At 40.4% G+C, this 13,104-nt stretch overlaps 1 protein-coding gene across 1 annotated transcript in view; it reads right to left on the reverse strand.

The window, feature by feature from the left end:
- The window catches only part of LOC143804472 (serine palmitoyltransferase 3-like), a 120,087-nt gene that overhangs the window by 15,683 nt on the left and 91,300 nt on the right, over positions 1-13,104 (reverse strand). Inside the window, exons 6-7 of the mRNA XM_077282593.1 lie at positions 8,059-8,152; positions 964-1,069 (exon numbers count right to left, since the gene is read on the reverse strand). Of these exons, the coding sequence (XP_077138708.1) occupies positions 964-1,069; positions 8,059-8,152 (200 nt within the window). The remainder of the gene's footprint in view (positions 1-963; positions 1,070-8,058; positions 8,153-13,104) is intronic.

Genomic DNA, 13,104 nt, shown 5'->3' on the forward strand with positions numbered 1-13,104 from the left:
TTTATTTTTGATATTCTTATCAATGTAAAAATTAACCTACCCTTAAAATTATAGACTGTTCATGTATTTGTCAGTGGGCAAACTTACAAAATCAGCAAGGGATCAAATAATTATTTCCTTCACAGTATGCTGCAAGTGTTGTAAAGGGTTAAATGGGGTTTTCCAATTCTGTAAAAATGCATGTCCTATTTTAGGATAGGCTCCCAGCATAAGATCTTTGTGGTCAGACTCAGCACCCCTGCTTATTTGCTGTGCCCTCTTAATTTCATATTTACTTCGTACACCAGAACACTATACATTTAGTATAGATGTTCTAGCAATACAGTTTTATCATTTTCAATTATACAGGGCTGGAAAACTTTGTTGTGACTTTAAATCTTTTTTTCCTAAAAGAGACCTTGGACAATAAACTGATAATAACATGGTGCTCTCCAAAATCATAAGAGCACATTAGTTCAGTGGTCTCTACAACAATCAGGGTAAGCGGGGGGATAGAAGAGGTTCTCTGATGTGGCACCCAGCTCTGTTACACATTTATGGCATTTCTTGTGGATTTGTGATAAATATCAGAGATGGGAATACCCTTTACATGCTGGTTGCCCTAGTTGAATATTTGAAAGTGTGTTTCCTAGTCCAGACGATTTGCTCTAATAATTCATAATTTATGCTTTGTAACCTGAAAGCAAATAGTGATCACCCAGAATGATGGACATGAAGTCAGAAACAAACAAAAGGTTTGGTAGCGTTAATACCTTGGTCATTTATTATCACAGGTATAAATTAGAACTCTTGGGTCCCCATGTATAATCTGCACCAATGCTCCACTCCTACCATGTGCTATAATATGGTAGTGGAGCCTTTGCTTCTTTCACGCACTAGGGCCCAGATATCACTAATACCCTATAGCTATGCCCCCGTTTACTACTGCTGCAGTATCTTACTTTCTACCAGTTGGGTTTATACCTGTAAATTCCTTCGACAATGATAAGGATTTTTTTCCAGGCTCTATGAGTGCGCGGCTGGCCATGTACTACAGCGTCCCGCAATAACTTTTCCAGGTTCTGCATATCTAGAAGAACAAAGGTTGGGTATATGAACTTTATGTATACTACAGAAATCATCATTACATTTTTAATATAGGTTTTTCAATGAAAAGTCAGAGAAACATGTCTTTATAGTCGCAATTGAAGCCAACATAATAAAAATGGAAAGCTGAGAGCATATGTGACTTTACTAACTGTAGTAATGATTAGGAGACCAAGAAATATATTATTAGATAACATTATGGGGGAGGGAGGTCAGTGTGCTAGGGTCCCCAGCAATTCCCATAAAGAAATGGCCATGTTACTTAAAAGGGGCGTTTTCAAGTTGTTAAATTGTTTTAATTAGACAACATGAAAATAAGCAAGTTTGCAAATCACTCTGCTTTCATTCTCCTGAAATGAGAGATTTTATCTTTTATAGTGCAGAGCTCATGGCGCTCATAGCAATCCGGCATCAACAATCATAGAGGTTTCAAGGAGACCTCTGGTTGTTATGCCGACGCGCCGATGACCCCGATCACGTGATGGGGGTCACCGATGCGGGCATTTCCAGGTGAAAACGCTTGTTAAATGCCGCTGTCAGTTTGACAGTGGCATTTAACTAGTTAATAGGTGCGGGTGGATTGCGATTCCACCCGTGCCTATTGCGGGCACATGTCAGCTGTTCAAAACCGCTGACATCCCGGCATTGATGCGGGCTCACCGCTGGAGCCCACATCAAAGCAGCGGATCTGCCCTCAGACGTACTATTCTGTCCAAGGGCAGAAAGGGGTTAAAGAAAGTTCACTAATGAGCTCAGTCATCTGCACAGAAGAAAGGCAGGCCTTCTATCTACTGTAGTTTAAGTTGTGATTTGACTACTTAAAATGACCTATAACCTCTCTTGGTATGTCTGCAAATAATTATTATCAGCATAATATTCCAATCTGAAGCATCTTTACTGCATTTCACCATTCTCCTGTTAACACTGTAAACAATGTATGAACACATTAAAAGCTTGTTACAAACCTCTGGCATTTCCCAACACAGGGTCACTGTCCAATCCAGTGCAAGTGACGTGCACTGTAGAGATGGACATTGAAAATCTGTTGTGTATCAAGGGTTGAGCTCAATGAAAGCAGCTTCAAAAGTTCAGTAAAAAACAAGTCCATTTGGAGCCAATTTTGGAACATACAGATGTAACAAAGGTTATCATAACTCACAATGCACCATCATCACAGAAAGGTCTCAAGAGGATTAAGATAACTGAACAGTGTACAAGCCAGTCACCAATATCAAGTTACACTTATATGACATGATATTCAAGTGCGGTGTTGGGTCAAGGTAACTTTTGCTAGATCTGTATGGTTTACTATTATGGTTCATTTCACTAGCAGTATAATAAAAGCTATATTTGAAAACAATAGCAATGTTCAAGTTTTTAAAACCTTTGAAAGTGGACATGCACATCTCTATTGCAAACCCAGCCTTAGTAATGTCAAAGTGACCTCATCATAGAAATGGATGGTAACCCAGAGCCCATTTAACAGTGTACTTTTTTAATTTAAAATAAAAAGTTCAAAAATTATTTCTAATAGTCACCAGGCACATGTTCTGTGCAGATCTCGGACTCAAAATGATGGTGTCACTGTCAGAGGTAACATCATTCTGCTGTGGCAAAGAGGAGTGATGTGTCATATAATTGCCTTAAATTGTCTGTCATCCACTTCCGTCTGGACATCCTCAAATCCCATCATCCACTGCGACGCAGCGGAAGTACGTCGACCGCCATATCGAAATATCAATGTCCAAGGGATGGGTATTCCAATATGGCACCCGCTGGTGGTACCAGGCCCTTGCTCAGTACCACCAGTGGGCCATCGCCGGACCTTCCAGGTCAGCAGGGGAAGGGGAGCAGCAGCTGTCCATCGTACTCCCCTGCTCCCAGCGCGTTTCTGCATGTCCCTGCTTCTCCGGCATCGGCAGCTTCTTCCTGTGTTCAGTGTTACGATGTGACCGCTGAACAAAGGAAGAAGCTTCTGGTTCCCAGAGACCATCTGTCAGTGAGAAGCTGCCAGGGACCTAACCGGGAGCAGGTGAATATAATGGGGGAGGGTGAGCATTAATCACCTTTCCTCATTCCACCGCAGCACGCCGCTCAGTCTTCCGCGTCCTCTGGCTGTGACATTCAGGTCAGAGGGCGTGATGACATGTTTAGTGTGCGCACCGCCCTCTACCTGAACAGTCACTACAGAGGACGCGGAAGACGAAGCGGCAGTGGAACGGGGACAGGTGAATACCACAAGTGCTGGGGGCCTGCTCAGGACAAGAGGTGAGTGAGTAGGTCATTTTTTTTTTTTTTAATATCTTTTTCTTTTTTTTTTTTTTTTTTATCGCAGCAGCAGCAGCATGTGGCGCACATGTTTCTATGCAGAATCTTATGTGGCCATAATCAACCAATATGGAGCATTATATGGGGCACATTTTCTATGGAGCATCTTATGGGGCCATAATCAACCAATATGCAGCATTATATGGGGCACATTTTCTATGGAGCATCTTATAGGGCCATAATCAACCAATATGCAGCATTATATGGGGCACATTTTCTATGGCGCATCTTATGGGGCCATAATCAACCTATATGCAGCATATATGGGGCTTGGGGACGAGAGAATCTCCGTGCTGCAAAGCCTGCCCCCATCGGGACGTCACCACCCTCCCGATGCGATCGGGCCTCCATCTAGTGTATTCAATAAACTCTCTCTGCTCACACCCAACTAATGTGCTTGCCAGAGGCAAATTGTAGCTGGAATTTAACGGTTACTGTTTGGATGGTTGTGCTCCTGCTGCTGCTCCCCAATTCTTAGCTGTGTTATGCATTTTTTCCCATTTACACTACTTTGTAAGATACTATTGCCGCCTTTTTTTTTTTATCATAAATTTTGTACACTATAATTAACTTTTGACCATCTTGTTAATCCAATTATTCAACCCTTGCCAAAAAAAATGTAGTAAGAAATGCTAGATAGTTACACATGCAGGAAGCGAAATGCGGCAGCAGGCCACAGTATAGGTATGGTGGGTATAATTGTTAAGCTTGACTAGTAAAACAGGTGTGCAAAAGCAGGCATGCACAGTTACATTTCCTTTATTTTCTGCATTTTATCTTTAACAAAATTCAGCCCCCTTACCAAAAAATGACAATATGAAATGCTAAGTAGGTGCACGACCAAAACGTCAGCACCTACAACAGTGCACTTTATTAGTGGGGTGTATATGGTGTGGGGAATTGGGGTACCTGTTCCTATAGGGTGCCCTTACATAATGCTCGACAGACCGTCTAGTCTGATAGTATAGACAGAATCAATAGACTGTAAGCAAGTGGGACTGGTGCACTACATGTATCTGTGTGAATCACACCTTATGCAAGGCTTATTTTTGCGCATTTATAATACACCGCAACCCACTCTGCTCACGGACAATAGGTGTGTAAGTGTAGTAGTTCTGCGGTATTTCGCACTGTTGCTGCCTCTGCGTTTTATCACAGGCAGCATCCAATAGTTTGTTATTATTGTGACCAGGTATCGACAAGAACAATTTATACACATCAGCGGTACACTGATTTTCTGTTAGAATAGTAGTTCACTTATTATGTTAAGTACATTATAGTTAAAAAATAAAAACTGAAACATGGACAAGATGGAGAAGACGACATGAGCAGGGCCTTGTACACTCAGATGGTGCTCTCTCACAAAGGTGCAATCTGATCCTGAAACGGCCGAGGACTGATTGCATTTATCCATTTCCCTGTTTCCACTGATTTTTCTCCTCATCCAATAAATTTATGGATGAGATTTGCAACAACTGGCGAGTGACGGGGATTTTCTTTTCTGGAGGAAATGGCGAATAGACTTTGGTGCATGGAGCTCAAGCTGTGTGCAGGAAAGATCTCATCTCTTGGATTTGTTGCTGGACAATATAGGGTGAATAATGCCGACTGCCATTTTACATATTTTGAATTACAAATTATAATATATTGTTTCAATTCTTTATCTAAATAAAAAAAGCAGATTTCCTAAAAAGAGTTGTCAATAAAATGTGCTACATTTGTGTAAAGTGAATGGTTAACTATAGGAAAGGTTAATGGCACTTCAGAACTATGGAATCATTGGAAAGGAATGTTATATTAGTTTAGCTTTTATAGTTGGACTTAGGACCTTCCCCTTTTTATTATTTTGTCAGTACTGTAATTTGGTAATGCTACTGGGGTCAGCAACAGCCATTATAGTATTGTTGCAGTTACAGATAATCGTGAGGAAGCCAGAAAGCAAAACAATTCTTTGAATGGAGCTTTAAAGTAAGGAAACCTGCCTTTGATCTGATTCAACACACTGGGGAAATTATCGTAGTCTTACATTTAGATGGCCTAAGAAAAAAAATAAATATTTATATATATATATATATATATATATATATATATATATATATATATATATATATACACACATATATATACACATATATATACACACACACACACACGTGTGTGTGTGTGTGAATGAATGAATGAATGAATGAGTGTGTGTGTGTGTGTGTGTATATATATCTTTGTTTGTTTGTTTTGTTTCTTGTTTTTTTAACAATTGTGTACTGTGGCACTTATTCATACATACATATTACAGGTAGGGTTGAGCGACCTTTACTTTTATAGGATCGGGTCGGGTTTCACGAAACCCCACTTTTTCAAAAGTCGGGTCGAGTGAAATCGGCCGATCCTATAAAAAAGTCGGGGTCGGCCGAAACTCGAAACCCAATGCAGTGCATTGGGTTTCCAATGGTTCCCAGGGTCTGAAGGAGCGGAAACTCTCCTTCAGGCCCTGGGATCCATATTTAAGTGTAAAATAAAGAATTAAAATAAAAAATATCGCTATACTTACCCTCTGACGGGCCCTGGTACTAACCGGGAACCTTCCTTCCTTAGAATCAGCCTTCCAGGACCTTGCGGTGACGTCGCGGCTTGTGATTGGTCGCGCGGCCGCCCATGTGACCGCTCGCGCGACCAATCACAAGCCGCGACGTCACCGTGACATCACCGAAGGTCCTGGTAGGGCAGATTCTTAGGAAGGAAGGCTGCCGGAAAGAAGCAGGGCATGTCCGAGGGTGAGTATATACCTAATAGGAATATACTCACCTTCGGCTTCGTTCCGGCAGCCTTCCTTCCTAAGAATCAGCCCTTCCAGGACCTTCGGTGACGTCACGGTGACGTCGCGGCTTGTGAATGGTCGCGCGAGCGGTCACATGGGCGACCGCGCGACCAATCACAAGCCGCGACGTCACCGCAAGGTCCTGGAAGGCTGATTCTAAGGAAGGAAGGTTCCCGGTTAGTACCAGGGCCCGTCAGAGTGTAAGTATAGCGATATTTTTTATTTTAATTCTTTATTTTACACTTAAATATGAATTCCGATACCAATTCCCGATATCTTACACATATCGGGAATCGGTATCGGAATTCCGATTCCAGATTCAGAAGATCGCCGACTTCATGGCCGACCCCACACAGGGGTCGGGTCGGGTTTCATGAAACCCGACTTTGCCAAAAGTCGGCGACTTCTGAAAATTGCCGACCCGTTTCGCTCAACCCTAATTACAGGTTCTCCTGCACTTGTCAGTACAGCACTTTACCTTCTTGTATCTGCAGCCAAATTATGTCCGACGATTTGGGAATACTAGTCAATCTATTGTTGCTGTTACACTGCTATGGAATCAGTTTGCCTTTTAGAAGTTTGTCCCGTCTTTCTCCCTGTAGCTGAGCTCTGATATAAGTAACCACTTCCTTCTTCCCCAGTTAATGTTTGTTAGCCATCTTTTCATTTCTGTATATCACTTGTACAGAATTATCTTTTCACCTGCTGCAGCTCCTGCTGTTACTACTGTGCATGTTACAAGACTCTGCAGTCGAGTTGAAGCAATCTGACCACTTCTTGGTATGAGTTCTGGTTAAATACAGACAAACATAAAAGCCCTGTCTCAAGAGCCCCACACTTACCGCCTAGTTATGGAGTCAGAATAAAGCGCTTGTGACCAGAACGGTCACTGGCTTCCAATAAAAAAAAAAGTTGCACAATGGAAAGATGCATTTTAATTGGACAGGTTTGGTCACATGCTCCTACATTAGTGGGTATGTTGAGAACAGGATCACTGTACAATCTGTGAGGAAAGGCTGCACTGACGAGCCACAAAAAGTGCCATAAAATAATATCCCTAACATTTGATAAAATAGACAAGTCCTTTAAAATCAGACTAGAAAGTTTAAAAATCTGCCAAACTTAATATAAGATATGGCAGATTTCACTTTACATGGCATGTTAGATACTGTTCTCTTACACCATCTCTTGGATAATTTTACACTAGTATGTCATGTTAATTTTTTTTTTCCATAACACTTTCTACATGATTTTAGAAACTGGAAACTCCAATTGCATCTCCACTAATCAAACAACATTGATAAAACATAGAAGACCTTTTTTTCCTGTCTTGAGCACCAAGACCTCCCATATGAACAAGGAAACTAAATATGGACATGAAATGAGCAAAATAAATAAATAAGATCTGCCTGAGCATGGTCTGTCATCCATGTTGGTACTCCATGGCAGCTCAACCAGGGTCCTGCAAACTTATTCGGCACTTGAAAGACAGCACTTATGGACTTTCTGGCATTTAAAAGACCCCTACATTCCCATGGCATGCCTTGTAACGTCCAAAAGGCACCTAGGATGCCATTCAAGGATGTTCGCAGGAGCCTGGTCCTGCTGTCACCGAGTACTGACACTTAGCCATATCCACCAATGTCCCATTTGGTGTTCTGTTCCAGAGTTAACTATTAATAACATCTATTTAATGACAATGGCTCTACAACTGCCTGCATTTTGTTATATAATATTATCATTTGTCAAACAATATAGTATTACAATAGTTATTTTTTTTATGATCCAAGAATCCCCTAGAATAGGTAAAAGACAAAACAGGCACTTACTGTTGTGCTTGAAAATTCGAATGGTAGCCCTTGATACTCTAGCACCAAGGACTAGAGACGTATGGTTCAGCTCATCACTTAAAATAAGACAGCCCTAAAAAAAATAAAGATGAAAAATAAAATAGACCAAAATAATTCAAAGGTAAACAGTACTGGGGATAAGAATGGCAAAAATAATGCACCTAGTCTCTTATCCAACATAATGAGAAATAAGGTGCACTAACTGGTAATGGCCACTTTACAATGCTCCACCACCAGGACCACGCTTAGATCTGGTAGCCACCGGTTACCGATGCTGGTTGTTGGACTCTACTAAGATGATATTGATCACATCTGAAGGATTGGTCATCAATATGCAAGTCCAGACAACTTGTTTAATAGGGTTAATTCACACTTCCCAATCATGTCCCATTTTTTACCCTTATTTTTTCTAAGACTACCATACATATAAATAAAGTATTATCAGATTTATAACATTGACGTTAAAAAGGGCGATTCTTATGACTCAAGAACAGTGCCATGTTTGTCTATAGACTTGCAGTTCAGTCTCACGTTTGAAGAGACAAGCTATACAGTATTCATTACAGACCCCTAAAGACCAACCTGATTTCTGTGGGACTAGCAGTAAATCTAAAGATTTTCAGGGCCTCATTAGGATGTATTAATTTTATCAGGAAACTAGTGTTCACAGGAATTATTGTTACCGATTATTGTGCAGTGTAAACAGGCTGATAATCGCCCAATAAGTGAACCAAGGTTAAATGCTTGTTCGTAGAGCGCAATGTTCTTTAATCTTGCTTAAAAATAACTGCTCAGAAGCACATCATCCTGTGTAAACAGGATATTCATTGCTGAGAATAATGGCCGTATATGTGCACAGAATAATGATTATTGATTGTTCTGTGCACGTCATAAGCACGATCCGCTGTCTAAACAGGCTTATAAACAACTGTAGATTTGCTTCAATGTAGCTGAGTGGTTGTTGTTAATTGCTGCTGGTTGACTAGTAGAAATTAACTCTAAAGGTACAGTCACATTAAGCGACGCTGCAGCAGATATATCGACAACGATGCCGATCGCTGCAGCGTCGCTGTGTGGTCGCTGGAGAGCTGTCACAGCAGAGTGGTGACGTCACCGCTGTGCTTTGCGTTCTGGCCGGCACTGACACACTCAGTGCAGGAAGCTCTGAGCAGCAGCGCGGACGCCGGGGGACGTGACAGACATCAGAGGGTGAGTATGTAGTGTTTTTTTTTTTACTTTTACAATGGTAACCAGGGCAAATATCGGGTTACTAAGCGCTTAGTAACCCGATATTTACCCTGGTTACCATTGTAAAACATTGCTGGCGTCGTTGCTTTTGCTGTCAAACACGACGATACACGCCGATTTGACGACTAAATAAAGTTCTGGACTTTCAGCAACGACCAGCGATATCACAGCAGGATCCAGATCGCTGCTGCGTGTCAAACACAACGATATCGCTATCCAGGACGCTGCAACGTCACGGATCGCTATCGTTATCGTTGTTAAGTCGCTCAGTGTGAAGGTACCTTAAGGGTACCGTCACACAATGAAATTTCCATCACTGCGACGGCACGATTCGGGACATCGCAGAATTTAGTACTCCTGTACTTCTCTTATGATAACATGCTCCCTACCAGATTATACGTATGCCCTATGAACTAGGGGGTTGGACACTGACAGTGGAGGTCCCTTCTAACATTCTACAATTCTATGACACAAATGGATAAAAAAAACTACATATTAAAATGTACTCAAAAAAGTCAGTGAAAAGAAAATGCAAGCAGCCTAATTTTGTCAATTGGTGCAGAAAATGTTGCAGAAAATCCACGACATTAAAAAAAAAAAAAGTACCACATACTTATCGTGGGAACTTAGCCTTAACAAAGACAACCAATCAATGTTTGTAGGGTAAATAACAGAATTTCTAAGAAAGTATTTTTTCCTAGAAATCTTAATTGTTTTCACTTATGATTTTGATAGAGAATGTCACTAATGTCGCTTAGTCCTTCATGTTGTTACATCTCTTTAGAATATCTCGAGGACTTTGATGAAAATAATAAAGAGTTTTACGAGACGTGTCAGTCCGCACACACGATATTCATAAAACACGCTTCTCGTATGTCACTTGTTGACTCAAGATCAAACCCCAACATCAGCAATAGCAAAATTGAATAACTAAAAGGAAAAAAAGAAATGCACAACTGTGATTTCTCTCAGAGTAATACAATCAGAGGAAACCTCACAGTTGGATCCACAATAGGAATGTGCAGCTGGAAATAAAGTTCACCCAAACAACTAAGGCATTCCTAAAATATCTGGGTGTAGTTCTTAAATTATGAATCTAGGAACGTTTTCTTCTATTGAGAAGAATAGTTTTAGTTACGTATTATTACAACTGGACAGTGGATAAAATATATCAAAGCGCAACAAAGAAATAAAGACATAACGCCACATCATATACTGTACATCCAATAAGTATTGCTTTTTTTGAAAGATCACCCTGATATATGGTACATCATATATTTTAGAAATGTGTTTTCCATTCATTTACTGTATATTTTATATTTCTCTTTACAGTTTAATCTTAACCTCTTTCACTAAACCTAAATTCTAAAATCGTGCCTTATTGCAAGACATTATTCATTTACATGGCATTTCAACCTTTAGAGACTACAGAACTGATCTCACGGGAGATTTTTCTTATTTTCACCAAGGTCATACTATTTAGTCATAAACTCAGAGACCAGGACAGACACGTGTCAAAAGATTTTTGAAATGTTAGGAATTTCTTAGGCTAACTTGAAGTTTAGCCTAAAAGGGTTGTCTCAACAATAAAAATGATGTTTAATCAATGGATAATGGAAAATTAAGCATTTTCACACTTGGCACTCCAACAAGAATGGAGTCTATCAGAATCAAAGGGACACATCATTTAGCATTAGCGCTTCTGCCGTTTTGTTTTAATGATCATTTTCTTACTATATGATGCTGATGTGTCAAGTGATTTATGAAATATTAGGAATATTTTAGGCTGATTTAAAGTTTAGCCTAAAAGGATTGTCCTACCAATAAAAGTGCTGTTTAATAAATAATTAATGGGAAATGTTGCATTCTCACAATTGGATGAGTTATAAAACAATGTTACTGTACGGCAAGAAAGTGATAATTCTGCCCCTACTGTGTCTTATGTAAGGCGTGCCTGACCATGTATAGGAGCTTTACTTACTGGCTGACTTGTGCTGCTTGTTTTGAACCCACAGAAGGAGGATACAGGAATATTCTCTATGGATGGTGCTGGCAGGGGCTATTCCATAGTTAAGACATTACTGCTCTCTGCCTTTTCCTTTCATCTAAGCAATTATGGTATGTGCTAGAGCAGAGGACCATTGGACTCGCCTCAATAAATCATACCAAAGCAGTGCAATAAGTTCAGCACCGGACAAACACTTTTCAGTTTATATGTTCATACACTGAGCTCACATACTGAACTGATGTAATTTATTGAGACGAGTCCAAAGGTCCTCTGCTAGATCACGCACCATCACTGCTATGAAACGTAAAGACAAAGAGGAGTAACGTTACAAGCATGGAATAACCCTAGCCAGCACCATCACTAGAGAATATTCACTTCCCTCTCTCCATCTTCCTGTGGGTTGAATACAAGAAGCATGTGTCGACCAGCACCTGAAGTTACTCTACATACCGTAGTTGTGCACAGGTTTATCACTGTCCGCAATTGGAGTATATTTCAGTAATAATTTACCGCTTTTGTGGCATAAAATTATGATGGCATGCCTTTCAACATTTTTACACCAGTGCTTTAGCACAAACTGTTTGATAAATCAGGGCCATAATCTTTCTGAGCCTTTACACCACGCACTTTGCTCTTTGAGTAGAGCCAAGCAGAGATGATTAGTGCCGAAGCGCTTGTGCTTCTTCAGGATAAACACCACACTAAAAAGAGCACACATCACCAATCTGGCTCTGCCCTTTTTTTCAATTTAATAAAAGTGGAAAGCCCCACATTGGCAATTACGCAAAATACCCATTAACAAAAGTTGGCAAAAGTAGAACCTAGAAAAGGCCCACCTTTATAGCAAACATTGATCCCAGCATGCAGAGTTGGATCTCACAACTCCGCAACCCTTCTCGCACTGAAAGAGCAAGATCTTACTCTTAGCACTAACCCGAAGATGGGACGTTCATTAGTTCACTGTTACCGAATGGTAACTGCTCTAATGATGTTACCATTCAGTAACCGCTTAATAAAGTATGCGACAGTGCAGGCTCAGTGCAAAGAACGAGATCTCGCCTTAGAGGAGCTATAGGGGTTTGTGGGATCCACTCTGGGGCTACCCACTATTGTATTAAATAAAAAAGAACAGCTCCAGATTGGCGATTGATACTCTTTAAAGAGTAAAAGAAAATGTAAAGAAATACAGTCATGTCCCAAAGTGTTGGCACCCTTGAAATTGTTCCAGAAAATTAAGTCTTTCTCACAGAAAATTATTGCAATTACACATGTTTTGTTATACACGTTTATCTCCTTTGTTTGTATTGGAACTACACAAAAAAAAAAAGGGGAAATTGGACACAATTCACATAAACCCCCCAAAAATGTGCCGGACAAAATTGTTTGCACTTTTATAAAATTGTGGGTAAATTTGTTTCAAGCAGGTTATGCTGTGGCAAGTAATAGTTGATGGCAATGTGAAAATAACACCTGAAACCAGGTAAAAAGGGGATAACAGTTGATTCAGTAGTGTGTGTGTGTGTGTGTGTGTGTGTGTGTGTGTGTGTGTGTGTGTGTGTGTGTGTCACACTAATCATAGAGAACAGGAGAAGAGAACTGTCTGAGGACTTGAGAACCAAAATTGTTGAACAATATCAACAATCTTGAAGAAATCGTTCACTACTTGGACAACTTCTCATTTCCCTCACTTGGCTCAAATAAAATAATAAAGCATATAATCACCTCCCATTCAGGCTGTATTCCCGCTGTGTCAGAACTCGCGGTCCCGG

This window comes from Ranitomeya variabilis, chromosome 2, assembly GCF_051348905.1.
Source record: "Ranitomeya variabilis isolate aRanVar5 chromosome 2, aRanVar5.hap1, whole genome shotgun sequence".
NCBI lineage: Eukaryota > Metazoa > Chordata > Amphibia > Anura > Dendrobatidae > Ranitomeya > Ranitomeya variabilis.